This window comes from Ascaphus truei, chromosome 5 (assembly GCF_040206685.1).
Source record: "Ascaphus truei isolate aAscTru1 chromosome 5, aAscTru1.hap1, whole genome shotgun sequence".
In the NCBI taxonomy this organism is placed as follows: Eukaryota; Metazoa; Chordata; class Amphibia; order Anura; family Ascaphidae; genus Ascaphus; species Ascaphus truei.
The window spans coordinates 15,982,031-16,009,463 of record NC_134487.1 but is presented as its reverse complement, the minus strand read 5'-3'; the positions used below and the strand labels follow the sequence as shown (position 1 = coordinate 16,009,463).

Sequence of the window (27,433 nt, the reverse complement as noted above, 5' to 3'; positions counted from 1 at the left end):
TAACGCACTACACACACCTTAGCCGCCATGTCTTCCATACGGGGGGGGGGGGGGGGTGGAGTGCACTACATATATAACGACAGCAATCACCCAAATGTAATCTCTTAAACAAGTCACTGCCATTAGTTCTCTTCGGTCCCAGGAGAGATTGCCACTTTCCAGGACCCCTTTATATGCCTTGTTGGCCCCTATGAGAGTCAATGGGTCAACAAAACTTTGACCCGAAATAACTGCACAGTTACACATATTAGTGAAGGTTTGGTTATAGAAAGCACTACTTGTCCCACACTTCACCAGTTCTGTACAGCTAACCATTAAAATCGTTAGTGCTGGAGTAATCTGCCCTGTCTTCACTAGTGATGATTACTAATTAGCTATGGTTCACCACACCTAGTTTGAGCCATACTATTATTTTAAATGTCAAACCTGTCAAATTCTCCTGTAATTCAATGACATGGATGGCTTTGTGCCACTAACTTACTGGATGCAAATCTACACCAGTCCAGGCTTTGCGTATCCCAGTCCAGGCTTTGCATGTCTCCTTCCCTATGCTGCACATCTCAGCCCAACTTCCTCATTACAATGGGAGAGTAAAAATGTGGCATGGCCCAATGTAACTGTAACACAGTGTGGCAATGACAGGGGAGACAGCTGCATGGAAGTGCAGTTTGAGCTCTCCTGCTGCATTGTTAACCCGTGCAGCAGAGATGTGAGTGTGGGGTATTGTTAGACATACAGTATTACACATACTTTCCCGGGACTCCCCCCCCCCCCAGTGCAGGGAGAGCCCGGGCCCCTTTAAGGCTCAGCCCCCTCCTGGGTCACACAGCTGTTGGGAGACAGAAGTAAGGGCGCTGGGTGGGGGCTCCGCAAAGTTCCAGCTCGCTGCGCGCCATGGTGAGTGTGTGCGAGGCTTCTCCCGGGGGGAGTTTGTGGGAGAAGAGGGTTATTTTATTGTTACAATGTAACTTTATAATATAGTGGGTGGGGGCGGTATAGGCGGCAAGTTAAGTTGAAATAAAGCGTCAATGGAGACCTTGCAGGAAAGACTTCCAGATACATTCCTGGGGGTTGGAAGGTGTGTGAAGGAAGAGAAAAGTGTGTGTGTCCCTGTGTGTGTCCCCCCCCCCGTGTGTGTCCCCCCCCCCGTGTGTGTCCCCCCCCCGTGTGTGTCCCCCCCCCCGTGTGTGTCCCCCCCCCGTGTGTGTCCCCCCCCCCGTGTGTGTCCCCCCCCGTGTGTGTCCCCCCCCGTGTGTGTCCCCCCCGTGTGTGTCCCCCCCCCGTGTGTGTCCCCCCCCCGTGTGTGTCCCCCCCTGTGTGTGTGTGTGTGTCCCCTGTGTGTGTGTCCCCTGTGTGTGTGTGTGTCCCCTGTGTGTGTGTGTCCCCTGTGTGTGTGTCCCCTGTGTGTGTGTGTCCCTGTGTGTGTCCCTGTGTGTCCCTGTGTGTCCCTGTGTGTCCCCCTGTGTGTGTGTGTCCCCCTGTGTGTGTGTGTCCCCCTGTGTGTGTCTGTGTCCCTGTGTGTGTATGTGTCCCTGTGTGTGTGTGTGTGTGTCCCCCTGTGTGTGTCCCCCCTGTGTGTGTGTCCCCGTGTGTGTGTGTGTCTCCCCCGTGTGTGTCCCCCTGTGTGTGTGTGTGTGTCCCCCTGTGTGTGTGTGTGTCCCCCTGTGTGTGTGTGTGTGTGTCCCTGTGTGTGTGTGTGTCCCCCTGTGTGTGTGTGTGTCCCCCTGTGTGTGTGTGTGTCCCCCTGTGTGTGTGTGTGTCCCCCTGTGTGTGTGTGTGTCCCCCTGTGTGTGTGTGTGTCCCCCTGTGTGTGTGTGTGTCCCCCTGTGTGTGTGTGTGTCCCCCTGTGTGTGTGTGTGTCCCCCTGTGTGTGTGTGTGTGTCCCCCTGTGTGTGTGTGTGTGTCCCCCCGTGTGTGTGTGTGTCCCCCCGTGTGTGTGTGTCCCCCCGTGTGTGTGTCCCCGTGTGTGTGTGTGTGTCCCCGTGTGTGTGTGTGTGTCCCCGTGTGTGTGTGTGTGTCCCCGTGTGTGTGTGTGTGTCCCCGTGTGTGTGTGTGTGTCCCCGTGTGTGTGTGTGTGTCCCCCCGTGTGTGTGTGTGTCCCCCCGTGTGTGTGTGTGTGTGTCCCCCCGTGTGTGTGTGTGTGTGTCCCCCCGTGTGTGTGTGTGTGTGTGTCCCCCCGTGTGTGTGTGTGTGTGTCCCCCCCGTGTGTGTGTGTGTCCCCCCCGTGTGTGTGTGTGTCCCCCCCGTGTGTGTGTGTGTCCCCCCCGTGTGTGTGTGTGTCCCCCCGTGTGTGTGTGTGTCCCCCCGTGTGTGTGTGTGTCCCCCCGTGTGTGTGTGTGTCCCCCCGTGTGTGTGTGTGTGTCCCCCCGTGTGTGTGTGTGTCCCCCCGTGTGTGTGTGTGTGTCCCCCCGTGTGTGTGTGTGTGTCCCCCCGTGTGTGTGTGTGTCCCCCCGTGTGTGTGTGTGTCCCCCCGTGTGTGTGTGTGTCCCCCCGTGTGTGTGTGTGTGTGTCCCCGTGTGTGTGTGTGTGTGTCCCCGTGTGTGTGTGTGTGTCCCCCCGTGTGTGTGTGTGTGTGTCCCCGTGTGTGTGTGTGTGTGTGTCCCCGTGTGTGTGTGTGTGTGTGTCCCCGTGTGTGTGTGTGTGTGTGTCCCCCCCCGTGTGTGTGTGTGTGTGTGTGTCCCCCCGTGTGTGTGTGTCCCCGTGTGTGTGTGTGTGTCCCCCCGTGTGTGTGTGTGTGTGTCCCCGTGTGTGTGTGTGTGTGTCCCCCCGTGTGTGTGTGTGTGTCCCCCCGTGTGTGTGTGTGTGTCCCCCCGTGTGTGTGTGTGTGTGTCCCCGTGTGTGTCCCCCCGTGTCTGTGTGTGTGTGTCCCTGTGTGTGTGTGTCCCTGTGTGTGTGTGTCCCTGTGTGTGTGTGTCCCCCCGTGTGTGTGTCCCCCCGTGTGTGTGTCCCCCCGTGTGTGTGTGTGTCCCCCCGTGTGTGTGTGTGTGTCCCCCCGTGTGTGTGTGTGTGTCCCCCCGTGTGTGTGTGTCCCCCCGTGTGTGTGTGTGTGTCCCCGTGTGTGTGTGTGTCCCCGTGTGTGTGTGTGTCCCCCCCCGTGTGTGTGTGTGTGTCCCCGTGTGTGTGTGTCCCCCCGTGTGTGTGTGCCCCGTGTGTGTGTGTGTGTGTGCCCCCGTGTGTGTGTGTGTGTGCCCCTGTGTGTGTGTGTGTGTCCCCCCGTGTGTGTGTGTGTCCCCCCGTGTGTGTGTGTGTCCCCCCGTGTGTGTGTGTGTGTGTCCCCCCGTGTGTGTGTGTGTGTGTCCCCCCGTGTGTGTGTGTGTGTGTGTGTGTGTCCCCCCGTGTGTGTGTGTGTGTGTGTCCCCGTGTGTGTGTGTGTGTGTCCCCGTGTGTGTGTGTGTGTGTCTGTGTGTCTGTGTGTCCCTGTGTCTGTGTCCCTGTGTGTGTGTCCCTGTGTGTGTGTGTGTCCCTGTGTGTGTGTGTCCCTGTGTGTGTGTGTGTGTCCCTGTGTGTGTGTGTGTGTGTGTGTGTGTCCCTGTGTGTGTGTGTCCCTGTGTGTGTGTGTCCCTGTGTGTGTGTGTGTCCCTGTGTGTGTGTGTGTGTCCCTGTGTGTGTGTGTGTGTGTCCCTGTGTGTGTGTGTGTGTGTGTGTCCCTGTGTGTGTGTGTGTGTCCCTGTGTGTGTGTCCCTGTGTGTGTGTGTGTCCCTGTGTGTGTGTGTGTGTGTGTGTCCCTGTGTGTGTGTGTCCCTGTGTGTGTGTGTCCCTGTGTGTGTGTGTGTGTCCCTGTGTGTGTGTGTCTGTGTCCCTGTGTGTGTGTGTGTCTGTGTGTGTCTGTGTCTGTGTCTGTGTCTGTGTCTGTGTCTGTGTCTGTGTCTGTGTGTCTGTGTGTCTGTGTGTCTGTGTGTCTGTGTGTCTGTGTGTCTGTGTGTCTGTGTGTCTGTGTGTCTGTGTCTGTCTGTGTGTGTGTGTCTGTGCGCGCGTGTGTGTCTGTGCGCGCGTGTGTGTCTGTGCGCGCGTGTGTGTCTGTGCGCGCGTGTGTGTGTTAGAGAAAATGTTAACCAATATTTTATGACTTTATAATGAGTGGAACCGCCTCCCAGCCTAAGAGGGAAGATATTAGACGTACATGTACACGAGTAATAATAGGCAGAGATCAAATGAGCTGTAAGGTTCTGAGTGGCCCAAATGTTCCTTATCTGACACCAAGGTACCCACAGTACCGGCCTTACAGAAAGTAAGTCGCTGTCGTGTCATTCAAATGAAAAGATTAGGAACTGTGCTACAGCTGCAAAGGGAGAACAGTGCTGTGTATGTTTACTGTCTCTGCAGTGTGAGGAGCCAGTGACAGGGTAACGTGCTTACATGTGTCAGTGTACCCAGCTCTGTGCATCCTCAATCCTTACACTGCGTAAACTGGGATGTGCAGTATCATTACAGGGTACTAGAAAATCACTATAGATAGTGATTGAAAGGTGATACTGTATTACCTGTGATTAAGGACTTCCACTGCTCATTTAGTTACAACTATTCAACTAGTTCTCTCCAGGGGCCCGATCAGGCCATGTATAGGCGTGAAAGGGCCACACACTTATTATAATGCCATTTTAGATGCATTTAAAAACTTGTAAATTATAATATTTCCACGCTGTTCAAGCATGTATAACAGATATATTTACACTTGCCTTGCGCAAAGCTCTAGTAGGCAGCTTAAAGAAGCCACGCGTGGCCCAGTTCTGCTGCTAGTGCATGGTGTACTCAAACAACTAAAACCCTATCGTAACCGCTAGAACCCCTAAAGTTAACCCCCTATCCTATCCGCTAAAACCCCTAAAGTTAACCCCCTATCCTATCCGCTAAAACCCCTAAAGTTAACCCCCTATCCTATCTGATAAAACCCCTAAAGTTAACCCCCTATCCCTCCGCTGAAACCCCTAAAGTTAACCCCCTATCCTAACCGCTAGAACCCCTAAAGTTAACCCCCTATCCTATCTGATAAAACCCCTAAAGTTAACCCCCTATCCTATCCGCTAAAACCCCTAAAGTTAACCCCCTATCCTATCCGCTAGAACCCCTAAAGTTAACCCCCTATCCTATCTGCTAAAACCCCTAAAGTTAACCCCCCTATCCGCTGAAACCCCTAAAGTTAACCCCCCTATCCGCTGAAACCCCTAAAGTTAACCCCCTATCCTATCTGCTAGAACCCCTAAAGTTAACCCCCTATCCTATCCGCTGAAACCCCTAAAGTTAACCCCTATCCTATCCGCTGAAACCCCTAAAGTTAACCCCCTATCCTATCCGCTGAAACCCCTAAAGTTAACCCCCTATCCTATCCGCTGAAACCCCTAAAGTTAACCCCCTATCCTATCCGCTAGAACCCCTAAAGTTAACCCCCTATCCTATCTGCTAAAACCCCTAAAGTTAACCCCCCTATCCGCTGAAACCCCTAAAGTTAACCCCCCTATCCGCTGAAACCCCTAAAGTTAACCCCCTATCCTATCTGCTAGAACCCCTAAAGTTAACCCCCTATCCTATCCGCTGAAACCCCTAAAGTTAACCCTCTATCCTATCCGCTGAAACCCCTAAAGTTAACCCCCTATCCTATCCGCTGAAACCCCTAAAGTTAACCCCCTATCCGATCCGCTAAAACTTGCTTTACCTTCGAAGCGGGTGTCAGCCCAGTGTCCAGCGGCGGATTCGCTGCAACGGAGGGTCTGTCCGCGGCCAAACGCCGTCAGAGACATGGTCGCGGCGACACGGCTGCGTCCACATGTCCTAGTCCGCCTCCCGGTCCTTTTGGAAGGATAATGTGGGGCTGGCAAATAGGTCACACACTATTTTTATATTTGGGGGGGGGGGGGAGGGAAGCTGTTCAAAATACCATCAATTGTGAGTCTGCAGAAGCTGCTTTGTAACGGAGATCTGATCGCTGCATCGTTGGAATTGTTGCAGCGTTCATTTCCCTGCTGAGTTATAAACCCTTCACCATTGTATAGCCGGTGATATTTGCAGCTAGGCTTTCATACCTACTGCAGCAAAATCGTTGAAACATAAAATATGAAACGGCTGCTGATTTATGAAGATCAAAGCCGTCATTTGCGGGGTTGGGCCGCGGCTTTTAATAGCACGTGAAATATGTAATTCCAGGCCCAAGTCAAAATAAATGTGGCAAGGAATTTTAGACTGGTTGGGCCCTGAGCTTTCTGAAGAACGATCTCTGGTGTCTCTCTTCCTTTTCTGTGCAGAGGGAGTGTATTTCTGTTCATATTGGCCAAGCCGGGGTGCAGATCGGCAATGCTTGTTGGGAGCTGTACTGCCTGGAACATGGAATACAACCCGATGGAACCTATGTTGATGATAAAACCAATAGCCCTGGGGAGACCTTCTTCAGTGACACGGGGTCCGGAAAGCATGTGCCCAGGGCGGTGTTCATAGACCTGGAGCCTTCCGTCATAGGTAATGTATTGCGGCTATTAGACTATCCTCGAATAACAACATAGGGTAATGGGACCCCATGCCTGCCATTTAAAGGCCAGGTCAGCGGTGTGATGACCCGATCCCAGTTTAGTTTTCCCATTTCAAGGCCCGGCATTGGCAGACAAAATGGCCCCTCTCATGATTCAGATTGTAATGCTTGGGCCAGTGCATGGCCCTACTTGGGTGGACACTATAATGTTCTCGTTATCGCCTTCACACCGCGTTGTACTGTGCTGCAGAACATGTTAAAGCCTTAAATGAATCTTGCTGACAATAATCATCACGTTGCTGGCTTGATGCAAGTTGGGAATGCTGATTTAACCCTTTGGCTGCCAGAGAAACCTGCCACGCATTGCAGCACTTTTGGTTAATGTCACTTTCGGTGATCACATATTACCAGCAGAGACAAAAAAAATCATCCTTTTTTTATTTTATCTACAAAGCCACTGGATTCATCCATGTTTTCCAAATAGCCGGAGTCCCAGTGTTTGCCAATTAATGTTGCCGTCTCACCGATAGCATCGGTAAGTCTCATAGACTTCAATATAGGCTCACCGGTTTAAAACCCCACAAACGTTACGGGGTTTTTTGTTTTTCTTCTGCTATCTGCTTTTATTCACTTCCCATAACCGTGTGTTTGTATATTTTGTGACATTATCTGCGTGCGGTTTTTGTATAAGCTCCTGAAAATGGTTCTGTGATTCAGGTGAAGATCTCTGGGTGGCAAGACAGCAGCGTCCTGCAGTGGGAGACCGCTCCATTCAAACAATGCTAAAACAAAAAAGATCAACTAATGCAGACTCTTGCTAAAAAAGGGCCCCTTTCCTTCACGTTCTTCACACGGCTTGGGTGCTTGGCTCCTCCTCCTGAGTTAGGACAGACTGTATAAACCGTGAACCCAGCCCCCTCTCTCACCTAGACACCAGTGTTTCTCCTGTCCAACCTCTGGTAGGAACGGGATCTGTCATGTTTATTTTTTTTCAATCCCCTCTGTGGGAACTACAGCATCCAGGGACCAACCAAAAGTAGGTCTTCCTGAAGGTAGTGCCCCCGGCCTATACGTTTCCTGTGGGCTAAGGGGGCAGAAGCTCAGGAATACCAAGGCTATGGGCGGCATGCCGCTGCCCTCCCTTGAGTTCCTGGTGAAATGGTCTGCCAGTGTACCATCGCTTTCGGGTGCACTGCCCGCTCTATCGCACCAGGAAGAAGTGAGACTGGTCCGGGTGTTGTGACCTTCCAGTCGTGTCCGGTGTGCTCAGTAGGGAGTGCTAATGGCCAAACTCTTGCTAAGAAACTTGCACGCAAATATCTCCAGTCCCCTCCTCCTAAGTTGTAAACTCCTTGGGGCAGGGATTTCCTTCCTATTCGATGTGTGTACTCTTGTCATACAATGCTAGTCTCCTCCATCCCACATTGTACTGCGCTGCTGCATATGTTGGCGCCATACAAATGTAGCGGTCATGTAAAATGCCTACAGTCATCTCTCCTGTTGGCAGTAAGGCCTGGTAAGTGTGGGCATGCCAGCAGTAATTATGGAGGTTTCCCCTCACACCCTGGTGGGGTGCTCTGTGTATGGCTGGGACTGGTCACATGCTCTGACTCCATGGTTAGTGATGTCAGAGATGTGTCAGCCTCAGAAGCTTACATAAGGCACAGCACTGTGTCTAAAAGTTAGTTGCTGTCTAGTTAGTTGTTCTGCTGAGCAAGGAGTTCCAGCTCTTGTCAGAGCTGAGGAAGGAGTTCAAGTTCTATCAGAGTGTCAGTTATGTTATAGTAACTCCATGGGAGGCTGTGTCCAGGGACCTGGCACAGGACAGTGATTCCTGCGGGAATAGTGAATCCCTGATCTAGGTGACATACCTAATTAAAGGGAGCACTGGCGAGATGAGCGGCTGAAGATACTCCTTGTGGAGGGCAGTTGCCCTGCCGTGTCAATAAAGATGAGTTCAGCCAGAAACCCTCTCGTGTATCTATCAAGAATGAGTGTACAGAGAGGAGCACCACGGAGGAGTTCCTCGCCAGGATCATCCCCATGCGGACGCAGGGACCCTGGTGAGGTGGAGGTGCTGCACTGGAACTAGGTGAGACTCAGCACACTACCTCAGCTGCCTGTCTGACGGGTTCTCCCCACACACCATCATGCGGGAGACTCAGGAGTTCTGTAGCCAGCAGGTGCACCATCAGGCATATTCACACTGTAATGGGGTCCGGTTAGACCACAGGGGCCAATGTGAGATTGGGTGGGTCAGGCCGGGCCAGAAATACCGTTACATTTGGAGGCGCTGCTGAGATCAGATCCGTCAACAGGACAGGCTTTTAGCTAGGTCACTGGGAAACAGGGAGAGTGTCTGCTGCCACTTTGTGCTGCGTAGGGACGGACCTAGGGGTGGTCAGGGGGCTGACGGGATATTGTCAGTTCGCAGGGACAACCTAGGGGCCTGAAAGGAGTGAGGGGTCTGGAGCGGGCTATAGCTGACCGAGTCACCTTGAGGCAGTGCTAGTTGGTAGGATGCCAGAAGGGACAGCCTGTTAACTTGGTCAGGAGTCCTGGAGAGGGTCTGCGCTAGGCTGACCAAGACAGGTAGACGCCCCAAGTACTGCATGGCAGAGCCAGCCAGAGTACCTAGCCATTCCAGACACTCACCGTAGGGAGCACAGACTGGGAGGAAGGAGTCACAGCAGACACTGAGAGAGTGAGCCTAGCCTGAGGTAGTGCAACACTGGGTCACACCTAGATAAAGTACACATGTGGTGGTGCATCTGAGCTAATCTTTATTGTACCGGTGTGGTGGCTGCCCCGCAGAGTGGAGCCTCATGTACGACAACTGTTATGAGAGAGTGGAGGAGCCGCGTGGCGCGGAGAACGTAAAATGGCGGACAGAGGCTGATGGGGAGGGCACCCGTGGCGTGCAACCCACTGAAGAGCAGACTGTCGCTGAATTGTCCTTAACGAGTTTGCTCTGGAGCGGAGCGAAGGCTATGGCTGCCCCGTTTTTATCCTGTATGGGACAGCGAGGGGCCACCCTTGAAGAGTGTGAAGAAATTGTTATAATTGGGGGAGAACCCCGTGAGGAGAGCGAACGAATGGACTTTTTGGGCGCAAAAACCAACCAAAATGGCGGTTCCCGCTTGCTAGGGAAACCGCATGGGCCAGGCGCAGAAAAAATGGCTGCTGCAGGACTTGCACAGAGCTGGCCGGGAATGGTGCGAACAGCAGAGCCCCGCCCTGAAGGGGGGCATGGCGCGAAAGCTATGGCTGCGCCGGGATGGACAGTGACTAATTCAGCCCCTGTGCTGAGTCAACCGTTGAGTCTATGGGACCCTCCCCTGATTTCTACCAGGGGGAGTGACTTTCAATTATGGCCTGTGGGAATGCACCCACTGGGCCCAGGGACTGATATCCAGACGGCGCCACTACAAAAAGTAGTTCCGGCCGTGGAGGTGATTTGCAAGCAAAGGTACCTTGTGCAAAAAGCTGCTGCAAGGAGAAGGCGGGAACTAGCCGCGGGAAAGGACTCCAGCTCTGGGGAGGAGACTGGCGCGAAAACGCAGACCGCGGCCACCAGGACTGAGAGAGGTGCGGCCTTAATTAAGGGGCATGATATTCCCCTGTGGGACCCGCCCATTATTGCAACCCCTGGGGGCGGGTTCCAACTCTGTCAGAGAAGGGAGGAGCCGAAGCAGGGAGTGGCGGATCCAGCAACTTCCACCAGTCAGTTGCGAGGAACCACAGAGAAGGAGAGACCTGTACAGGAAGTGACTCCTGTACCAAGAATGGCCTGCTCCTCCACTGTGGGCACTATGGTCTCCACCCAGCCCTACTCAGTGCCCGGCGGGGTGCTGGTGGTGAGGGTGGCCAATACAGAGACGGTAGTCGGGCTCTGCCTACAATGCGGGCTGCCCGGAGGTACAGTGAATAAGATGGCACGTTGCCCTCATTGCGGGACTTTGTATCTGTGGCCTATGCCCACATTCGTCCCAATACAGCCTGCTGACCCCCCGGTGGATGTGACACGGCGCTCTGCTGAGTCCCCGGGCGCGCTGTGGATCAACCGCGCGAGTCCCGGAGACAGGGGACTGGAGCCGGTCAAGTCGGCTGGGTCACTGGCCATTGAGGCGGCTGGATTAAACCCCGTGACAGGGGCAAAGAGACTTTCACCCCGCCCCGAGACCCCTAGGTCGGGGTGAGGGGACTACTCTGATGAGGACCTCCGTGAGCTGGCGGTAGCAAGAACGGAGCGGAAAAGACAGACGGGGAGAACGACGCCCCGTGGGGTGAGTGACCGGACGTCCCCCGCAGATCGGCGATCCGACCGACGGAGTCCCGCCATCCCAGGACCTGGCGGAGATGGGAGAGAGACGCCTACACCCCTGCGGATGGGTAAGCCAAAAAGCCCTATCTCTTACCTGGTCACAACAGACGGCGAAGCGCTGGAAGGGCCGCGCCAGGCCCAACGCGCACGTGGAGGGACGGCATCACTTCCGGTGGCGACGGCGGAGCAACCGGATGTCGTGGGAGAAGAGATCCCGCATGGGGGTCCAACGCGAGATGGCGACGCTTCCGGTTCCGGGGAGGACGTCACTTCCGGTGGCGACGGCGGAACCCAGGAAGGGGAAGCAGCGACGCTTCGGCGATTGGGGGAAGGTCCCCGACCGCTCGTATTGCCCAGAAAATGGAGAGATGATCTCAGGACTGAGGAGGGTGAGACATCATCCTTGGACCAGTCTACGGACAGCCAGGAGCGGGTCGTAACCCCGTGGGGTCCCGTCCCATGCCCCTATACCCAACCCCATGCCCTAGCTAATGCCCCTACCCCTATCACACGGTCACCGGGTTCACCGCCCAGCTTGGAACTTGTGGACATACCTTTGGGGGGGGAGGAAAAACGGACTGGGGAAAGGCAGCTCAGTGGAGCTACGGAAGGCGATTCACGGGGAGGGGGAGAATTGAGGGTGGCGGATACAGCACCCCAACCAGTGGTAAAGGCCCCGGGCTCTTCGAGGTGGTCCAACTCGCGATCCACAAGGTCGTCAGGGGTATTTTCGTTTGATGACGACAGGGAACCAGGACCCAATCCATTTAAGGAGACCCGGTGGTGGGCCCCGTTATTTGAAGGGTACTCCGCGTGGATGGACCGTACTCGGTTCCTCATCCGGCGGGAGGACGTGGTAGATTTCTGGTGGAAAGAGGGAGAGTTTACACCCGAGCAGAGGGACAGGGAATTACAGGATAGGTGGTTCCAGCTGGAGCGTAGAGACATAGCGCCCATGGGTCCCGACACACTGTCAGATCCAGTAGATCATGATGAGCCCCTATCATGGGTGTTACCTGGGAGGGCAGGTAATGCTGATCTGACCAGGGTCAGTAGGGCGGAGAGGGCTATAATAGCCAAATATAAAAAATCCCATGGGTTGGAGTATCCCTATGTTCCGGAGCCCCTGATGGATGAAATTGAGGACAATAGGGAAACGTGGCTCCAAGAAACTATAGAGCTGTATTTAGCCAATAGGGGGAGCGACATTGTAGGTAAAAAGGCGGAAGAAAGAATAGACACCCTGATGCGAGTGTGGAGCATAGGGAGAAATGTTCACAAACATAGGGTGACCTATGTGCCAGAGAGAGGATCACCTAGGCATTATTATGTTACGGTCCTGGATATGGGTAACCGGGAAGTGAGGAAACCTGACCCAGATCACTATTATTAAGGGGGTACTGAGACATTACGCGGGTTCGTGGCTGCTGGTCGGGGCGGGCTTGGCGGATGACTGTATTCATGTGTACTGTATTATGAGGAAATTTGTGTGATGTTAATTATGTTTTCCGTTACAGTGCTTCCTGGAAAGAGGTATACAAATTTAGGTCCCAGCGAGGACGATGGGATTCACCAGGGGGAGAATGTAGCGGTCATGTAAAATGCCTACAGTCATCTCTCCTGTTGGCAGTAAGGCCTGGTAAGTGTGGGCATGCCAGCAGTAATTATGGAGGTTTCCCCTCACACCCTGGTGGGGTGCTCTGTGTATGGCTGGGACTGGTCACATGCTCTGACTCCATGGTTAGTGATGTCAGAGATGTGTCAGCCTCAGAAGCTTACATAAGGCACAGCACTGTGTCTAAAAGTTAGTTGCTGTCTAGTTAGTTGTTCTGCTGAGCAAGGAGTTCCAGCTCTTGTCAGAGCTGAGGAAGGAGTTCAAGTTCTATCAGAGTGTCAGTTATGTTATAGTAACTCCATGGGAGGCTGTGTCCAGGGACCTGGCACAGGACAGTGATTCCTGCGGGAATAGTGAATCCCTGATCTAGGTGACATACCTAATTAAAGGGAGCACTGGCGAGATGAGCGGCTGAAGATACTCCTTGTGGAGGGCAGTTGCCCTGCCGTGTCAATAAAGATGAGTTCAGCCAGAAACCCTCTCGTGTATCTATCAAGAATGAGTGTACAGAGAGGAGCACCACGGAGGAGTTCCTCGCCAGGATCATCCCCATGCGGACGCAGGGACCCTGGTGAGGTGGAGGCGCTGCACTGGAACTAGGTGAGACTCAGCACACTACCTCAGCTGCCTGTCTGACGGGTTCTCCCCACACACCATCATGCGGGAGACTCAGGAGTCCTGTAGCCTGCAGGTGCACCATCAGGCATATTCACACTGTAATGGGGTCCGGTTAGACCACAGGGGCCAATGTGAGATTGGGTGGGTCAGGCCGGGCCAGAAATACCGTTACACAAATAAAACATCATCATAATGATCCATCTCACGTTAGACATGCGGTCTGCCCCTGAGATGCCGGTGTCGGCTTTAGAAGGCCTTCTTTTGCAGAGTTAGCTGCAGGCTCTCTACTTGACCTCAGTAAAAGGCTCTGCACACCTAGGTTCTTCTTCCAGTAATGTACCTTTCCCACCTGTTATGGTTTCCTTTGTGTTATTACTAATAAACCACACTGGTGTCTGTGCTAGGGGGGGGTCACTTTCTATACAGTCTGGTGTGTGCTGCCGCAGAGGCCATACAGTAGTAAGCCAAATTATCCCTTTTTTTCCTCCCTAACTACTAAAGAAAAATCCATGGGAGACTGGTCCGAACAGTCTGTGCTCCAAGACCCCGTAAAGTAATAACATTCTGGAAGTTTAAATTAGGTCAGGCTTACATGACCCAGCAATTGTATTGGAGGCAGAAAAGATGGCTGCTCTTAAAACGAATCTATTATACTATATTCAAAAATAGGGCGTTTGTAGTTTAATTTTCAGACGGCACATTTTGGTGAATGTTACAAACGGTTTCTGCCCTCTAACCTTTTGGTTGCCAAGAGCCTCTTTTTCGTGCACATTTTTTGGCACGGTCAGGGTTGGTTAGAGAGAAATGTGCATAGATTGATGGAATCAGCCTTTCATAGGAACCGTAAGGTTAAAAACTAAAAACCTATTTGACTTTTACCCGACCACAGATGAAATTCGAACTGGGAAGAATCGTTCTCTCTTCCACCCGGAACAGCTTATAACCGGCAAGGAAGACGCAGCCAATAACTACGCCCGCGGCCACTACACCATTGGAAAGCAGGAAATAGATAATGTAATGGACCGGATCCGGAAGTTGGTAAATACACCTGTGTTTTTTTTTTTTTATACAATCCTTTTCAATTCCTATAGTATGTTCAACTTCCACCTGTCCCCGTACCACTTTTTCTCAGTTTCTCTACTAGTAACGTGTTCATGCATGTCCTCATCCCGTCCCGTCTGGGCTACGACAACCTTCTTCTCCTTCAATCGAAAAAATGCTGGTGCACGGATAACTTTGCTTTTCTCTCTCTGCTTCTCTCCTCCTGAAAACTCTGACTCCCTGTAAAACCTTCTGCATTCGCTACAAATGTTTTTTATTTCTTTCAAGGTTCCCCAACCCCTCTTCCCCTCCATATATCTCAGCTTTAATCTCTCGTCCTACCCCTACCCCCTCTCTATGCTCTGCTCGAGCTTTCTCTCGACATCCCCCTCCGCCCACCTCCTGTGTCACTACAGCTCCCGCCTATAACCCTTCTCGCATGCAGCTCCCCATCTCTACAACTCCCTCTGAATGTCTGCCAAGCACTGTCTCTCTCGAACTTCAAAACCCATCTGACAACTCTCCTGTTCAATTAAGCATTTACTCACTAAACTACAGTATGCTCTTATACACAGTTACTACTCCTGTTTCTGTTTCTATTTGTCTTCCCTGATTACAGTGCTTGACTCCTTTTCTCCTGGCACATTTGTCTTGCTGCCATCTTTATTATATTGCTTGTATTATTGTATTGTTAAAATGGTGAAGCGCTGCGCACCCATTTGGCACTAAAATATATATAAATATACATGTGTAGAGTGCAGCGGACACAACTTTACATATTATAAATACATCTCGTTCATGTGCACACTTAACCACAGAAAATAACCAGCAGATGAGAACTTGGCCCACATAATCTGCCCATTGTCTCCTGTGTAGTATTGCAGCAACCAGAGCACAGCCAATGACTTGTAGCAAAATAACCCCAGGCAGACTCCAACATTAGTAGATCAGCTATTTATTGCAGACTTCCCAAAAGCAGGAGCTGCATGAACGCACCACCGACGCGTTTCATGCCGAAGCACTTCGTCAAGCAGATGAGAACTTGGCTCACATAATCTGCCCATTGTCTCCTGTGATATAGCAGACCTTATTAGACTTGTTTTATTTTCATGTAGAATAGCCTTGTGCCAATCCCAAGCTGCGCTCTCTTACTGTATTAGCCTATAACACCTCTGGGAGGCTATTTCGGAAACAGACTGCCCTTGCCATGCAGGAGGACTAACTTGCCTTTCTCTTGCGCCTCACGCCTTCCAGTTTCGGTGCATGACCATTAGTTCTAGCAATTCTTTCTTTGGAACTTCCTTCCTGTATCTGGTTGAAACCTTCTGCATATGTTTGACAATATCTCCTTTCCAGGCTGTAAAAGTTGAGGTTTTTTTTAATGTTTCCGGGTGGAAGATAGAAGTAGCCTTCTCAAGGGCTGCGAGTGCCCAAGCTCCACTAGCAGAGTTATCAAAGGAGGCAGTATGGTAATCTCTTAATACATAGATAACGTTCTAAGACCTTGACTTGCAGGTCTTCGCCCCATGCCACTTTCATTTGTCAAGTTCTAGAAGCTGTAGTTTGAGATTTGTATCTCTCTTGTTTCTAAACATCCTTTTTTTTTTGCTTTGTAAATGAATGTCTCCCCCGCCTCCCCCTCCCCCCCCCCTGCTTTGCTATATGCCATTGGCACCTGCTGCTTTGCGTGTGGGCCAGGAAATGTTATTTTCCTTAGTTCTCTCCTGGCAGTACGCACGTGTTCCCTCCCCTATATTGTTAGAAGTGTGCTAACTGTATTCTGTTGGTATTTTACCTTGGCAAGACAGAACTGGGGAGCAAGTAGGGGTGGAGCCCAATATAGAAAGTGAGGTCTGTGAATTGGTTTCTGCCCTACCATCAGTTGGGAGAGTGTTAACCTTTCGGTGGCATATTGCCATGAGAAGACTACAAGAAAAGAAAATTATGTTACGCTGACCATCTTCTCTCTCTCAAACGAATACAGATATTACAACTGTTCACTATAGATATGTTTACAGTCCAGCGATTTGCAAGCTCTCTGACAATTCTTTCCTGGTCCTTTCTCATGGCAGAAGACACCAACGTGTCCATCCACCAGTGGAGGGTATGACGGAAACAAATGCAAAGACCTCACTTTGTAAATAATAATAATATTATTACTTCTATAGTGCTGACAGTGTAGCATTTTTTGCCCAGTACTACTTGGCATCTATTTTTGTTGCCTGAGGCACAGGGACATAAAACGACTTACCCCAGGTCAGAAGGAGCTGATATCGGGATTTGAACCGGGTTCCCCTGCTTCAAACTCACTGAGCCACTCTTCATACAAGGCTCCACCCCTGCTTGCTTTTCTGTCTTTTCTGTCCGACGGAGCGGTGAGGATCAGTTTGGTTTGTTTGTGAGGACCGGAATTACCGGACTGCTAGTGCAGTCAATTCAAGGGATTCTTTCTGCCTCTCTTCCCCCTCTGAAGCCCCTGTGTCCACTCCCTGAAGGAATGCATATTTATAAGGAGACGACAAGGCAGAGGCTGTAATAATCTTGGCGTACTGGCCAAGAAGGCCTGTTTTTTTTTTTTACAACTGATTGAAATTGCAACAGATAAGCCTGAGCATCTTCTAGGGGTAGAGGATCTATATTATGACAGAGGCCTTTGCAGCATTTCGAATGGGGGATACTAACACTGGTAACTTGGAGATTGAACTGAGATATTTGAAAAAGAAGGGAATCCCCGATTGCTTGTAGGAAAAAGCGTGTCCACTTCTTAAACATACAGTATGACAGAATCTGGATGCAAGAAATCCTAGGATCAAGGACAAAGTCTTGGTTCTTCAAGAGTTCAAATTTCTGCTCTATTAACATTATTGAACAATAAATTGGCTTCTTGCTCCCTACCCCCTCAGTAATAAGGTCACAGTTTCAGGAGTACTTCACTAGATGGGATTTATATGTAGCATTAAAAGAATTGGCAAAATTTGCTTTGTGAGTCACGGCATTCATTTATCGGTTATGGATTTAACGCTAAAAACTAACTTTAGTTTCTACTGCTTCACTCAGACGAGTCGGTGAGCTGCAGGCATGGTCATGCAAAGAGCCTTTCCTTGTTCTACATCAAGATAAAGTGGGGAGGAAGTCCTCCTTCTATTTCTACCGAGTAGGGCTCTGCATGCCATCTCAACCAAGATACTGCCTTATCCTTTTGCCCAAATCCAGCAAACACAGAGGAAGAGAACATCCACACTTTAGATGTTGTCAATTGTTTTACCTACTTATTTGGGGAGAGCAGAACTTTTTTTTTTTTTTTTTAAATTGGTCGGGGGTTTCTTTTGTTAATTTCTGATCCAAAGAAGGGTAACGCAGCATCAGATGTAACTGTAGCAAGGTGGAGACAGTCTATGTAACTCAAGGAGAGCAACTACTGGAGAGACTCGAGGTGGATTCAACTAGTGCAGTAGCCTTCTGAAGGGCTGCGAGTGCCCAAGCTCCACTAGCAGAGTTATCAAAGGAGGCAGTATGGTAATCTTTTAATGCATAGATAACGTTCTAAGGCCTTGACTTGCAGGTCTCCGCCCCATGCCACTTTAATTTGTCAAGTTCTAGAAGCTGTAGTTTTGAGATTTGTATCTCTTTCTCTTATTCATTTACAGAAAAACATGTTTATAAACATGTCCCCACCCCCTTCTTTGGGACACTGCTTTGCTATATGCCATTGGCACCTGCTGCTTTGCGTGTGGGACAAGAAATGTTATTTTCCTTGGTTCTCTACTGGCAGTACGCACCTGTTCCCTCCCCTATATTGTTAGAAGTGTGCTAACTGTATTCAGTTGGTATTTTACCTTGGCAAGACAGAACTGGGGAGCAAGTAGGGGTAGAGCCCAATATAGAAAGTGAGGTCTGTGAATTGGTTTCTGTCCTACCATCAGTTGGGAGAGTGTTAACCTTTCAGTGGCGTATTGCCGTGAGAAGACAAGAAAAGAAAATGACGTTACGCTGACCATCTTCTCTCTCTCAAACAAATACAGATATTACAACTGTTCACTATAGATACGTTTACATTCCAGTGATTTGTAAGCTCCCTGACAATAATTTGTGCTCTTCTGCTTTGTGCAGGCTGACCAGTGCGGAGGACTTCAAGGCTTTCTAGTCTTCCACAGCTTTGGAGGGGGTACCGGGTCTGGGTTTAGCTCTTTGTTGATGGAAAAGCTCTCGGTGGACTACGTGAAAAGGTCCATACTGGAGTTCTCTATTTATCCTGCACCAAAGATCTCCTCTGCTGTGGTGGAACCATATAACTCCATTTTGACTACTCACAGCACCCTGGAACATTCAAATTGTTCCTTTATGGTGGACAATGAAGCAATATATGACATCTGCAACCGTAACTTAGATATTGAGCGTCCATCATATATAAACTTAAATAGACTCATAGGACAAATAGTTTCTTCTATTACTGCTTCTCTGAGGTTTGAGGGGGTTCTGAATGTAGATCTTGTAGAGTTCCAAACAAATTTAGTGCCTTACCCAAGAATTCACTTCCCCCTGGTCACCTATGCACCTATTATATCTGCTGAAAGGGCTTACCATGAGCAACTATATGTGCCAGACATCACCAATGCTTGCTTTGAGCCAACTAACCAAATGGTGAAATGTGACCCTCGGCGTGGTAAATACATGGCTTGCTGCCTGTTATACAGAGGTGATGTGGTACCCAAAGATGTCAATGCAGCCATAGCTTCAATTAAAACCAAGAAGTCCATCCAGTTTGTTGACTGGTGTCCTACTGGTTTTAAGGTGGGAATTAATTACCAGCCTCCCACTGTGGTCCCAGGAGGGGACTTGGCTAAAGTTCAGCGTGCTGTGTGTCTGCTGAGTAATACCACGGCTATTGCAGAGGCCTGGGCCAGGCTGGACCACAAGTTTGACCTGATGTACGCCAAGAGAGCCTTTGTCCACTGGTATGTGGGAGAGGGGATGGAGGAAGGGGAGTTCTCTGAGGCGAGGGAGGACATGGCTGCCCTGGAAAAAGATTATGAAGAGGTGGGGAGAGACTCCGGTGATGGTGATGGGGAAGAGGAGGATGACTACTGAGACTCTAAACATAAAGTTGATTTATAGGTATTTCAATTAGTCTTAAATATCACTGTACAATCATAAAGCAAAAACTGATGAAGATGAAGAATAGTAAATCCTAAGCTAGAGTCCAAAAAAGTACATTTAACCATTTTGCTGTTGGAAGCTCTTGCAATGCTTTTGTATTGGCTCATGATTAGCTGTTGATTTGTGTTGATCTGTTAAAGATGTACCCTATATTAAAGGTTAAAACATGTCAACGTTTGTGGTCCTACAATATTGAATTACATTTTTATCTTAATACTGGAACGGTTGTAACACAGTATCCCTTTTTTTCAATGGGTTGGGAGGAAAGAACACAACGATTCAGACTTTTTGTCATTAAAGTTTGTGAGAAATATGGTCCAATGTTTATTATTTAGCAATGTGGTATTTTATGTACAAAAGGGAAATTATTTGTCTTGATGAGTCATTTACTGAATATTAAATGTTGGTTCTGTAGAAGTGATTATCTCCATGGTCTGCAAACAGGTTTATCATCCTTTTTACACGATACAAAACATTATTGTCTACACGTACAGCATTATGTATACATAAAATGATTTTACTTTTATGTAAAAATATTTCAGATGAGGATATATACAGACTTTATATTTGAAAGCATTTTATTTAGATGCAATACAAATTACCACCTGATTGCACCCAACTTGGGTGAATAAACAGGGTAGAACCCGGCACGCCAGTGGACTGGGTGAATAAACAAAGTGGTTTTATTAACTGGATTGACATTTCGGTCCCAACATGGAACCAACTTGGGGGTCAGATACATCTAGCTCTGATACATGCCAGTTATCCTTAGGATTGGGTGTGATACTTTGCATTGGAGCTTGATGAATCATGGTGTTGGTCATTTGTGTTGTACAGAAGATATTCGGAAACACTTTCATGTGAAATGAGTATTAACCATGGAGCTTGACTATAAGGTTGAAAAGACATGATGGTGTATAGCAGATGAGTCGGCTCATTCATCACCATAACCCAAAGATAAAAAGCATTGTAAACGTCTATCCTCGCGAAATAACTTATCTCCAGAATGGCACCTCTTTATGGCAAACCTGGAAGAGGAATTCCTGGAACACTGCAGTGTCAAACCACTGTTATCGCTGATACATTGACATTGTCATAATTTGGACAGAAGACATTAATACGCTTAATGAATTCAGGTGAGTGCTATTCAGATACATATTTGTGATAGATATACCATGATGTTCACCAAGCAATATTAAATATAATTTAAAGCTGAACTGATAAACTGTACAATAATTACTATTGTCAGTTGAATCGAATTTCAAAATAATGAAATAACGTGCAATATAATAACATCTGTGTTACTATAGTGTGAGGTCTACCTGGATATCTGTTATCTTCCTAATTTGTGGGTGCGGGGCTACACTAGGTAGCGCTTGAGCTGGAATAGTATCGGTTTAGTGAAACAACGTGGTATAAATACTTTCCCCCCCCCCCATTGCTGAGCGGGAATGCGAATCTGGTTTGGTTATTCATTCTGATGAATGGCCGGTCTATCACAATTTAAACGCCATTGGTTACTGTCATTTTACGGTTAATCGCCAGAATGATTACGTGAACCCTGATTGATACTGGAGCAAATGCCCAAGCGTTTGAATGCTCTTGGTTGGACGCTAAAACATGCGTGCTTAAGAAAATGAGGAGTCCGCAATGAACATTTTCAGTCTCGTATTGGTCATTTTTGCTGGAAAGTTCTAAGAGAAGATGCTGATTTATTTGTAGCGATTTTAAATGATATACACTTCGTATATCATAACATATGATTCAAGTAAAATGGAGTATGGTAAGGCTTCAGAAAATGTCAACTTTCTATGGTGCAATTAATAAAGTATTTTGCTCACAATTTTATTTCAATATCGTAAAACAATGATATAAAATACTTGAAATTATAGTAAATAGAATACATTTTCTGATAGACCTCATGCTGTAGTATAAATTTCCCGGAAGACCTGACGCTATAGTGGAAATTTCCCGGTAGGCTTGATGCTACAATGTAAATTTCCTGGTAGGCCTGACGCTACAGTGGAAATTTCCGGGTAGGCCTGACGCTATAGTGGAAATTTCCGGGTAGGCCTGACGCCATAGTGGAAATTTCCGGGTAGGCCTGACGCTATAGTGGAAATTTCACGGTAGGACTGACGCTATAGTGGAAATTTCCCGGTAAACTTCACACTATAGTAGCACCAACATATCTTTGTTCCATATTGGAATGTATTATAGGGGTTGGATGAAAAAAAAGTATCAAAATGTATTCTATATATGCAACAATGGTCGGACAAACAAAACTAAGGAATATAAAATCACTAAAAAACATATATATATATATATATATATGTACCGTCTCCACATCGCCTAAATAAAGTCAGTAACGCCAGGAAAATACTGTGTGGAACCCTTAGATGTAACTCAATTGTCGGGCAACTTGTGTCAAAGAAAATCACACCAGGTGATCAAAGTGGTACAGTATATGAAAAGCCACAGTAATCCATTCAATATAGGAGGGTTATAGTAAAGACCTCTCCTAAACCAATGGTTATCTGCCCAGCCGGCAACTAAGGGAACTAATACCCTCCAGTCAAAGTGTGTCTAAATGCACATGTAAAAATGAACAAGGATAATAAATCCTGGTGGAATCATATTGGGTAAAGATTACTGCAAATAGACACACTTATTGACAGATCCTGATCCCAGGGATATAATCTCAGACATTGATGATTAATTACTCATAATGGCTCTCCTATTGTTGCATACAGATCAGGTTGGGCGTTCCTTAACAGCTGCAATGGGGGCTTTTTGCGGGCTCTGGACTGATATTTTATTACAGATTCAGGTGGTGGTTTGCACATTGGTGGGGGTATTTATAGGTGTCCAGGTCAGTCACTGGTTGCATCACCCTGAGAAAGGTCCCTCTGTGAGGACCGAAACGTCGGTTGCCCTGTGTTCTCAATACACTTTTCTGGAGTATAATTTGCTGTGTGCTGTCTCTGTCGTCAGGACTGTTTCTGGTAACTACTGTATCTGTTTATTTAATTCCTATGGGACAAGCATCAGGATTTTTTTGGAGACCGTGAGTGCAAACTGTATACCATTGACTGTGGATTCTTTATGAGTTTTTGCACCTGGTATATACTGTCTTTCTTGCCTTGGCTAGGCGCTGGAGCTATTTTGTTCATAGCCACTTAACTATTGTATTATTATTATCTGAGACCCCCTTTCCATGGTGGAATTTGCAGACTATGCGGGGATTTTTTCCACATTAACAGACACTGCCAGCTACAGTGATGCTGAAATAGCCAACATACGATACACAGAGTCTTTTGAATCCGTTTTGGAGCCTGACAAACCTGCTGATATATACAATGACCTTATTAAGTTAAAAAAGTGTGACGTTGATTTTTATCTCCATGGTGTGTCACTCTCCCACTACCATAAAGAAAAAATATTGCCACAAGGTTTCAGAATGAAAAAACAGCCAACAATTGGACGTAACGATCCTGAATTCTGCAAACAAATGGATTGCAATACTTAACAAATGTTCGTTTGACCTCACAATTCTCATGATTGAACAATCCAGTAAAGAAATTACAAAACTCATAAAATAAATAGAGGCTATTGCTAACAAATATGGTGAAATTCTGACCGCAGATAAAATACAAACAACTATTGACAATTACAGGGATAACTTGGTCAAATACAAGAAAGAGACATTGCGCCTTGTCACAGCAAACTATAAAGAGCGTAAGGTCTACCGCTGGTTACTTGGTCTAGGAGACACAACCACAGGTCGTGGTGAACAGAGGCGGAACGCCACACGTGCAAGATGACCACATGCAGCGGGCAGGCAGGCCGGGCTACGTCACAAGCAACACTGACCTCTCTGATACAGCTGATGGTTCTGCTGCAGATCCTTTTTTTAGGGACATCCAGTGGCGGACGTGCAAAACCACCGTACACCGGCGCCAGCCAGGAGAGGCGGCATTATCTAGAGCGTGAAAGCAGGAGAGGCAGAGGATCGAAAGGACAACAGGAGAAATGGTAGTCTATAATCTATCTGATTATGTACAGTACTCACAGCTGCCACACAGGATTTTTTTAGAAAACAAGACCAGCAAATTAACATTACAGACAGTGACGGAGCTACAAGCACCTTTGACCCACAGGCGGGCAATTATAACATTGCGGCTTTTATGAATCTCTTGGAGATGGAGACAAGAAGCACAATAAAAACTAATAAACTAGCTTCAATAATCTCACTAAGGAAGAAAGGCATGCAATCGGCACATTGAAAAACGCAAAAGATATCATCAAGCTGCAGACAAAGGAGGCGGAATTGTGTTAATGAAATATGCTTACTATAAACAGGAAAATGATGAACAGCTGGCAAACACCAATTACAGACGATTGCCAGGGGACCCAACTGCTGCCTATAAAAAGGAAATTGGCTCGATTATTCTGATGGGGATTATGAATTACTGGATTTCAGAAGAAACTGTCAAGTTCCTTATGCAACCATTGCCTATTCTTTATACACTCCCTAAGGTGCATAAATCCATAAGAAAACCAACAGGAAGGCCTATAATTTCAGCCAGAGGGTCTTTATTTCCTGGATACGACAGTTTACAAGACACTGAATGGCTCCGCCACCAGGCTCTTTCATATAGAAACACATTGCTATATGCAACAAGCCACCATCCTGTGCCGCTCAAGAAGGGACTCCCCTTTTCCCAATTGTTACGGGTTGAAAGAATAACTAGTGATCCAGATGATGTGGAGGAAGCGCTCCTAAGCATGGCAATGCGTTTTTATGAGGGTTTATAGCCCACGCGATATTGAAGATGCCCTCATCAAAGTGAGACAGATTGACAGAGAGACACTTCTTAAGCCACACGCAGAAGACTCTGTGCCAAACCGGTGTCATTTCATCACCACGTTTACAACAGCTTCCGGGTGCATTAAGCGAAGTATTCACCGAAATTGGCATATTTTGTCCAATGACAGTCGTATTGGTCTGCAAGGAACCACTATTGTTATGCTATAGATGCGGACACAATTTGGGAGATCTGTTAGCCCAATCAGATCCGGTTAGCAAGTACATGCCTACTAAATAATGGATAAGCAGAAAACCAGGGTCCTTCCGATGTCATGGTTGTACTAATTGCCAATTTATGCAGACCGGCCCTAGCTTCTCTCATCCACACAGTGTGGTCCAAATAAAGATTAAGCATTTTTTAAATTGTGAATCACGATAAGGTATACTACGTATCAGATGCCCCTGTGGTCTCTACTATATCGGAAAGACCACCAGAATGTTGAAGGAACTAATTGCTATACACCAGTCAACAATCAGAAAGGCGCTGTCCAGTCCAGATGATGACACCGAGTTTAAATACCTTCCGGTTCCTAGTCATTTCAGACAGCATAAACACTCACTAGCCACTATGTGTTGCATGCCCATCTTCCAAATACAGCTGCCACCCCGCGGAGGGGACAGGAACAAACTCCTCCTGCATTAAGAAGCAAGACTTATCTTCAAATTAAGAACCATGTCACCACTGGGATTAAATGGGGAACTGAAACGTGGTTGCTTTCTGTAAACAGTCTTTATTACATCCGCATGGTTTGTGCATTGACCTTCCATCGTTACCCTTCCCATGCACTCCCCCTTGTCCCTTTTTTCACTTCCCTCCCACATGCGACATGTCCTGTGTATCTATTCCCCTGCTATCGTTCTTTCTTTGCTTTGTTACCTGTTTGCCATTTTTTCATCATTCACTAGTGGTGTGGTATGCCATTTACGCATGCGCAAGTTGTTTTGTTTTTGTCTGGACCTGTCCATTGATATTCAGCCGCAGCCTGGCTTTGGGTTAAACACATTATTTTGGTCTCTTGTCCCTGCTCATGACTCGCGCTTTGCAGGGGATATGCGCATGCGCAGGTTCATTGTGACGCCAGTGCATGTTACTATAGTAACCAGCAACGTGTTCCCTTGGACTCGTTTTTCATCTGCTACACTAGACTGCATCTGATTGTATAACAGAGCAACACGTGACGCGGTATGCCTTTTGCGCCTGTGATGGTTAGTACAGACACTGTCGGGAGCTCCCCTTGGCTACCCGATCACAGCTCATGCACGGAGAGACGCGTTGTCATGGATGCATATCAAGGCAGACGGCTCGCGGGATTTATGCATGCGCAGCCCTACCGGTGATATCAGCGCACACTTCCCCAGCCCCTAATGACGCTTCTCCATGATGTAGGTTCTCATTGGCGGCTCATGCACTAGCCGCACGGGACTACTTGCGATTGGCTTACAGATCAGGTTGGGCGTTCCTTCACAGCTGCAATGGGGGATTTTCGCGGGCCCTGGACTGATTTTATTACTGATTCAGGTGGTGGTTTGCACATTGGTGGGGGTATTTATAGGTGTCCAGATCAGTCACTTGTTTTATCACCCTGAAGAAGGTCCCTCTGTGAGGACCGAAACGTTGGTTGCCCTGTATTCTCAATACACTTTTCTGGAGTATAATTTGCTGTGTGCTGTCTCTCTGTCATCAAGACTGTTTCTGGTAACTATCTGTGTATGTATGTGTGTGTATATATGTGTAGCCCTTGTACCCTCACCCCCCCCCCCCCCCTAAGTGGCTACTACTTCAGGGTTTTGTGCTGCACCTGTTGGTAAACAGGAGGGCTGAGTGCTCCGCGATGGTGTGGGGAGAGCCAGAACAAGGGTACAGGTTACCTTGATATTCCTCGGTGCAGCGCCTCCAGACAGTATGGTTCCTCTGGGTTGAGCAGGGGATGGCCCATACTGACACTTTTCCTTGCACAGCAGCAGACAGTAAACACACTCTGTCTTTTCTGGGTTTTATTGCATGCAGAGTATTCACAGAGTCATTACAGTTCTTGCATCAGCTCCCTCAATGATAGTGCCCTGCTTCAGGCTTTAGGCCTAGAGCAGGCCTGGAGTACCCCTCCATCTCCTTATGGGGTGGAGGGCTGATGTTGTCCCCTCTCCACAGAGTAGGAGGCAGAATGAGACAGGCCCCCCAGCATTTAGGAGTGTGTCCCTATTTATAACCTGAGGTGGATGACTGTGCCCCTTAACAGAGCCGGTTGAATACTGATTGGTTATCACTCACTATAGATGAACCAATCAGTACCCTTTCCTCAGGCTGACACTCTCTGGTAGTTGCTAAGGCCTGCCCTTGGATATTGATGACACAATCCAAGTCTGTAAAAGCACACAAGGCCTTGAAAGAAGGAATGAACCCCTCCACTGCCTGCACCTAACAGGACTTACACTGGAAAGGTCCAGGCAGAGAAGTAGCAGCCGGGAGGCTATGCTACAGTATATATGTATGTACTGTATAATACATTTTGATACTTTTTTCATCCAACCCTGAGTGTCCCGTTTATGGAGTTTCTGTGAACCCTGTCTTTTGGGATTTGCTTTTTTCTTGTGTTGTTAATGTATTATAAGACCCTATAGAATCAATATGGGAAAAATTGAGTGATAAAAAAATATCTAAATGGCGCAACTGTGCAAACTAATATACACCTATGCACTTATAAAATAGTGGTATATTTAATGTGCAAATTATTTCTCAATAAGTGGGGTAAATGAATACAAATGGGAGCTAAAAATAAACAAAAAAGAAATTTGTGATATAAAAATAAGTGGGGTCATTCTATATGAATAAACAAATCTTAAACCCTAAATGTACAGTTCATTGCATTTATTGATTCGTTCAAATAGTGGGTTATCTAGATACGTAGCAGCTCTTGTTTGGATCAGCCTCAACCAAAAAATATAAATCTTAAAATGTATTTACATATGTATGAAAAATATATATATATTTAGCATGTTAGAGAATAACTCTCACCCATACAAGCAAAAATACATATCAATAATAAAAAATAAAAAAACGTACACATACACATGTATGTGTTTGTTAATGCATTTGTCTATGTATGTGTATAATTCTAAAAAATATTTTACCAGGAAAAAAAATATATATAAAAGAGTTACCTCTTGTTTTCAGGCATGTCCTGAGCACAAAGTAAAGGTGACAACATTGCAAGTTACATTTACAAACATGTTTAAAGTAAGAAACAGCCGAAGTCTTGAAAGAACTCAGACAGGAAAGCGGATTTGAGGGACTCTGGTAAATTCTTCCAACAATGGGGTGACCGGAACGAGAAGGCTTGATATAACTAAACA

The 27,433-nt window shown here is 47.8% G+C and overlaps 2 protein-coding genes across 2 annotated transcripts in view; one reads left to right on the top strand and one right to left on the bottom strand.

The window, feature by feature from the left end:
* LOC142494839 (tubulin alpha-1B chain-like) overlaps nucleotides 1-23,271 on the bottom strand; it is an 81,111-nt gene extending 57,840 nt beyond the window's left edge. The window contains exon 1 of the mRNA XM_075599377.1: nucleotides 23,086-23,271. The gene's annotated coding sequence lies outside the window, so the exon portion shown is untranslated. The remainder of the gene's footprint in view (nucleotides 1-23,085) is intronic.
* On the top strand, nucleotides 783-19,385 carry LOC142494837 (tubulin alpha-1D chain-like). The gene is made up of 4 exons (XM_075599373.1): nucleotides 783-897; nucleotides 6,237-6,447; nucleotides 13,904-14,052; nucleotides 18,166-19,385. Exons 1-4 carry the CDS (start codon nucleotides 895-897, stop codon nucleotides 19,141-19,143), a joined length of 1,341 nt encoding a protein of 446 aa, XP_075455488.1. The 5' UTR covers nucleotides 783-894; the 3' UTR covers nucleotides 19,144-19,385.
* Nucleotides 23,272-27,433: the final 4,162 nt, after the last annotated feature.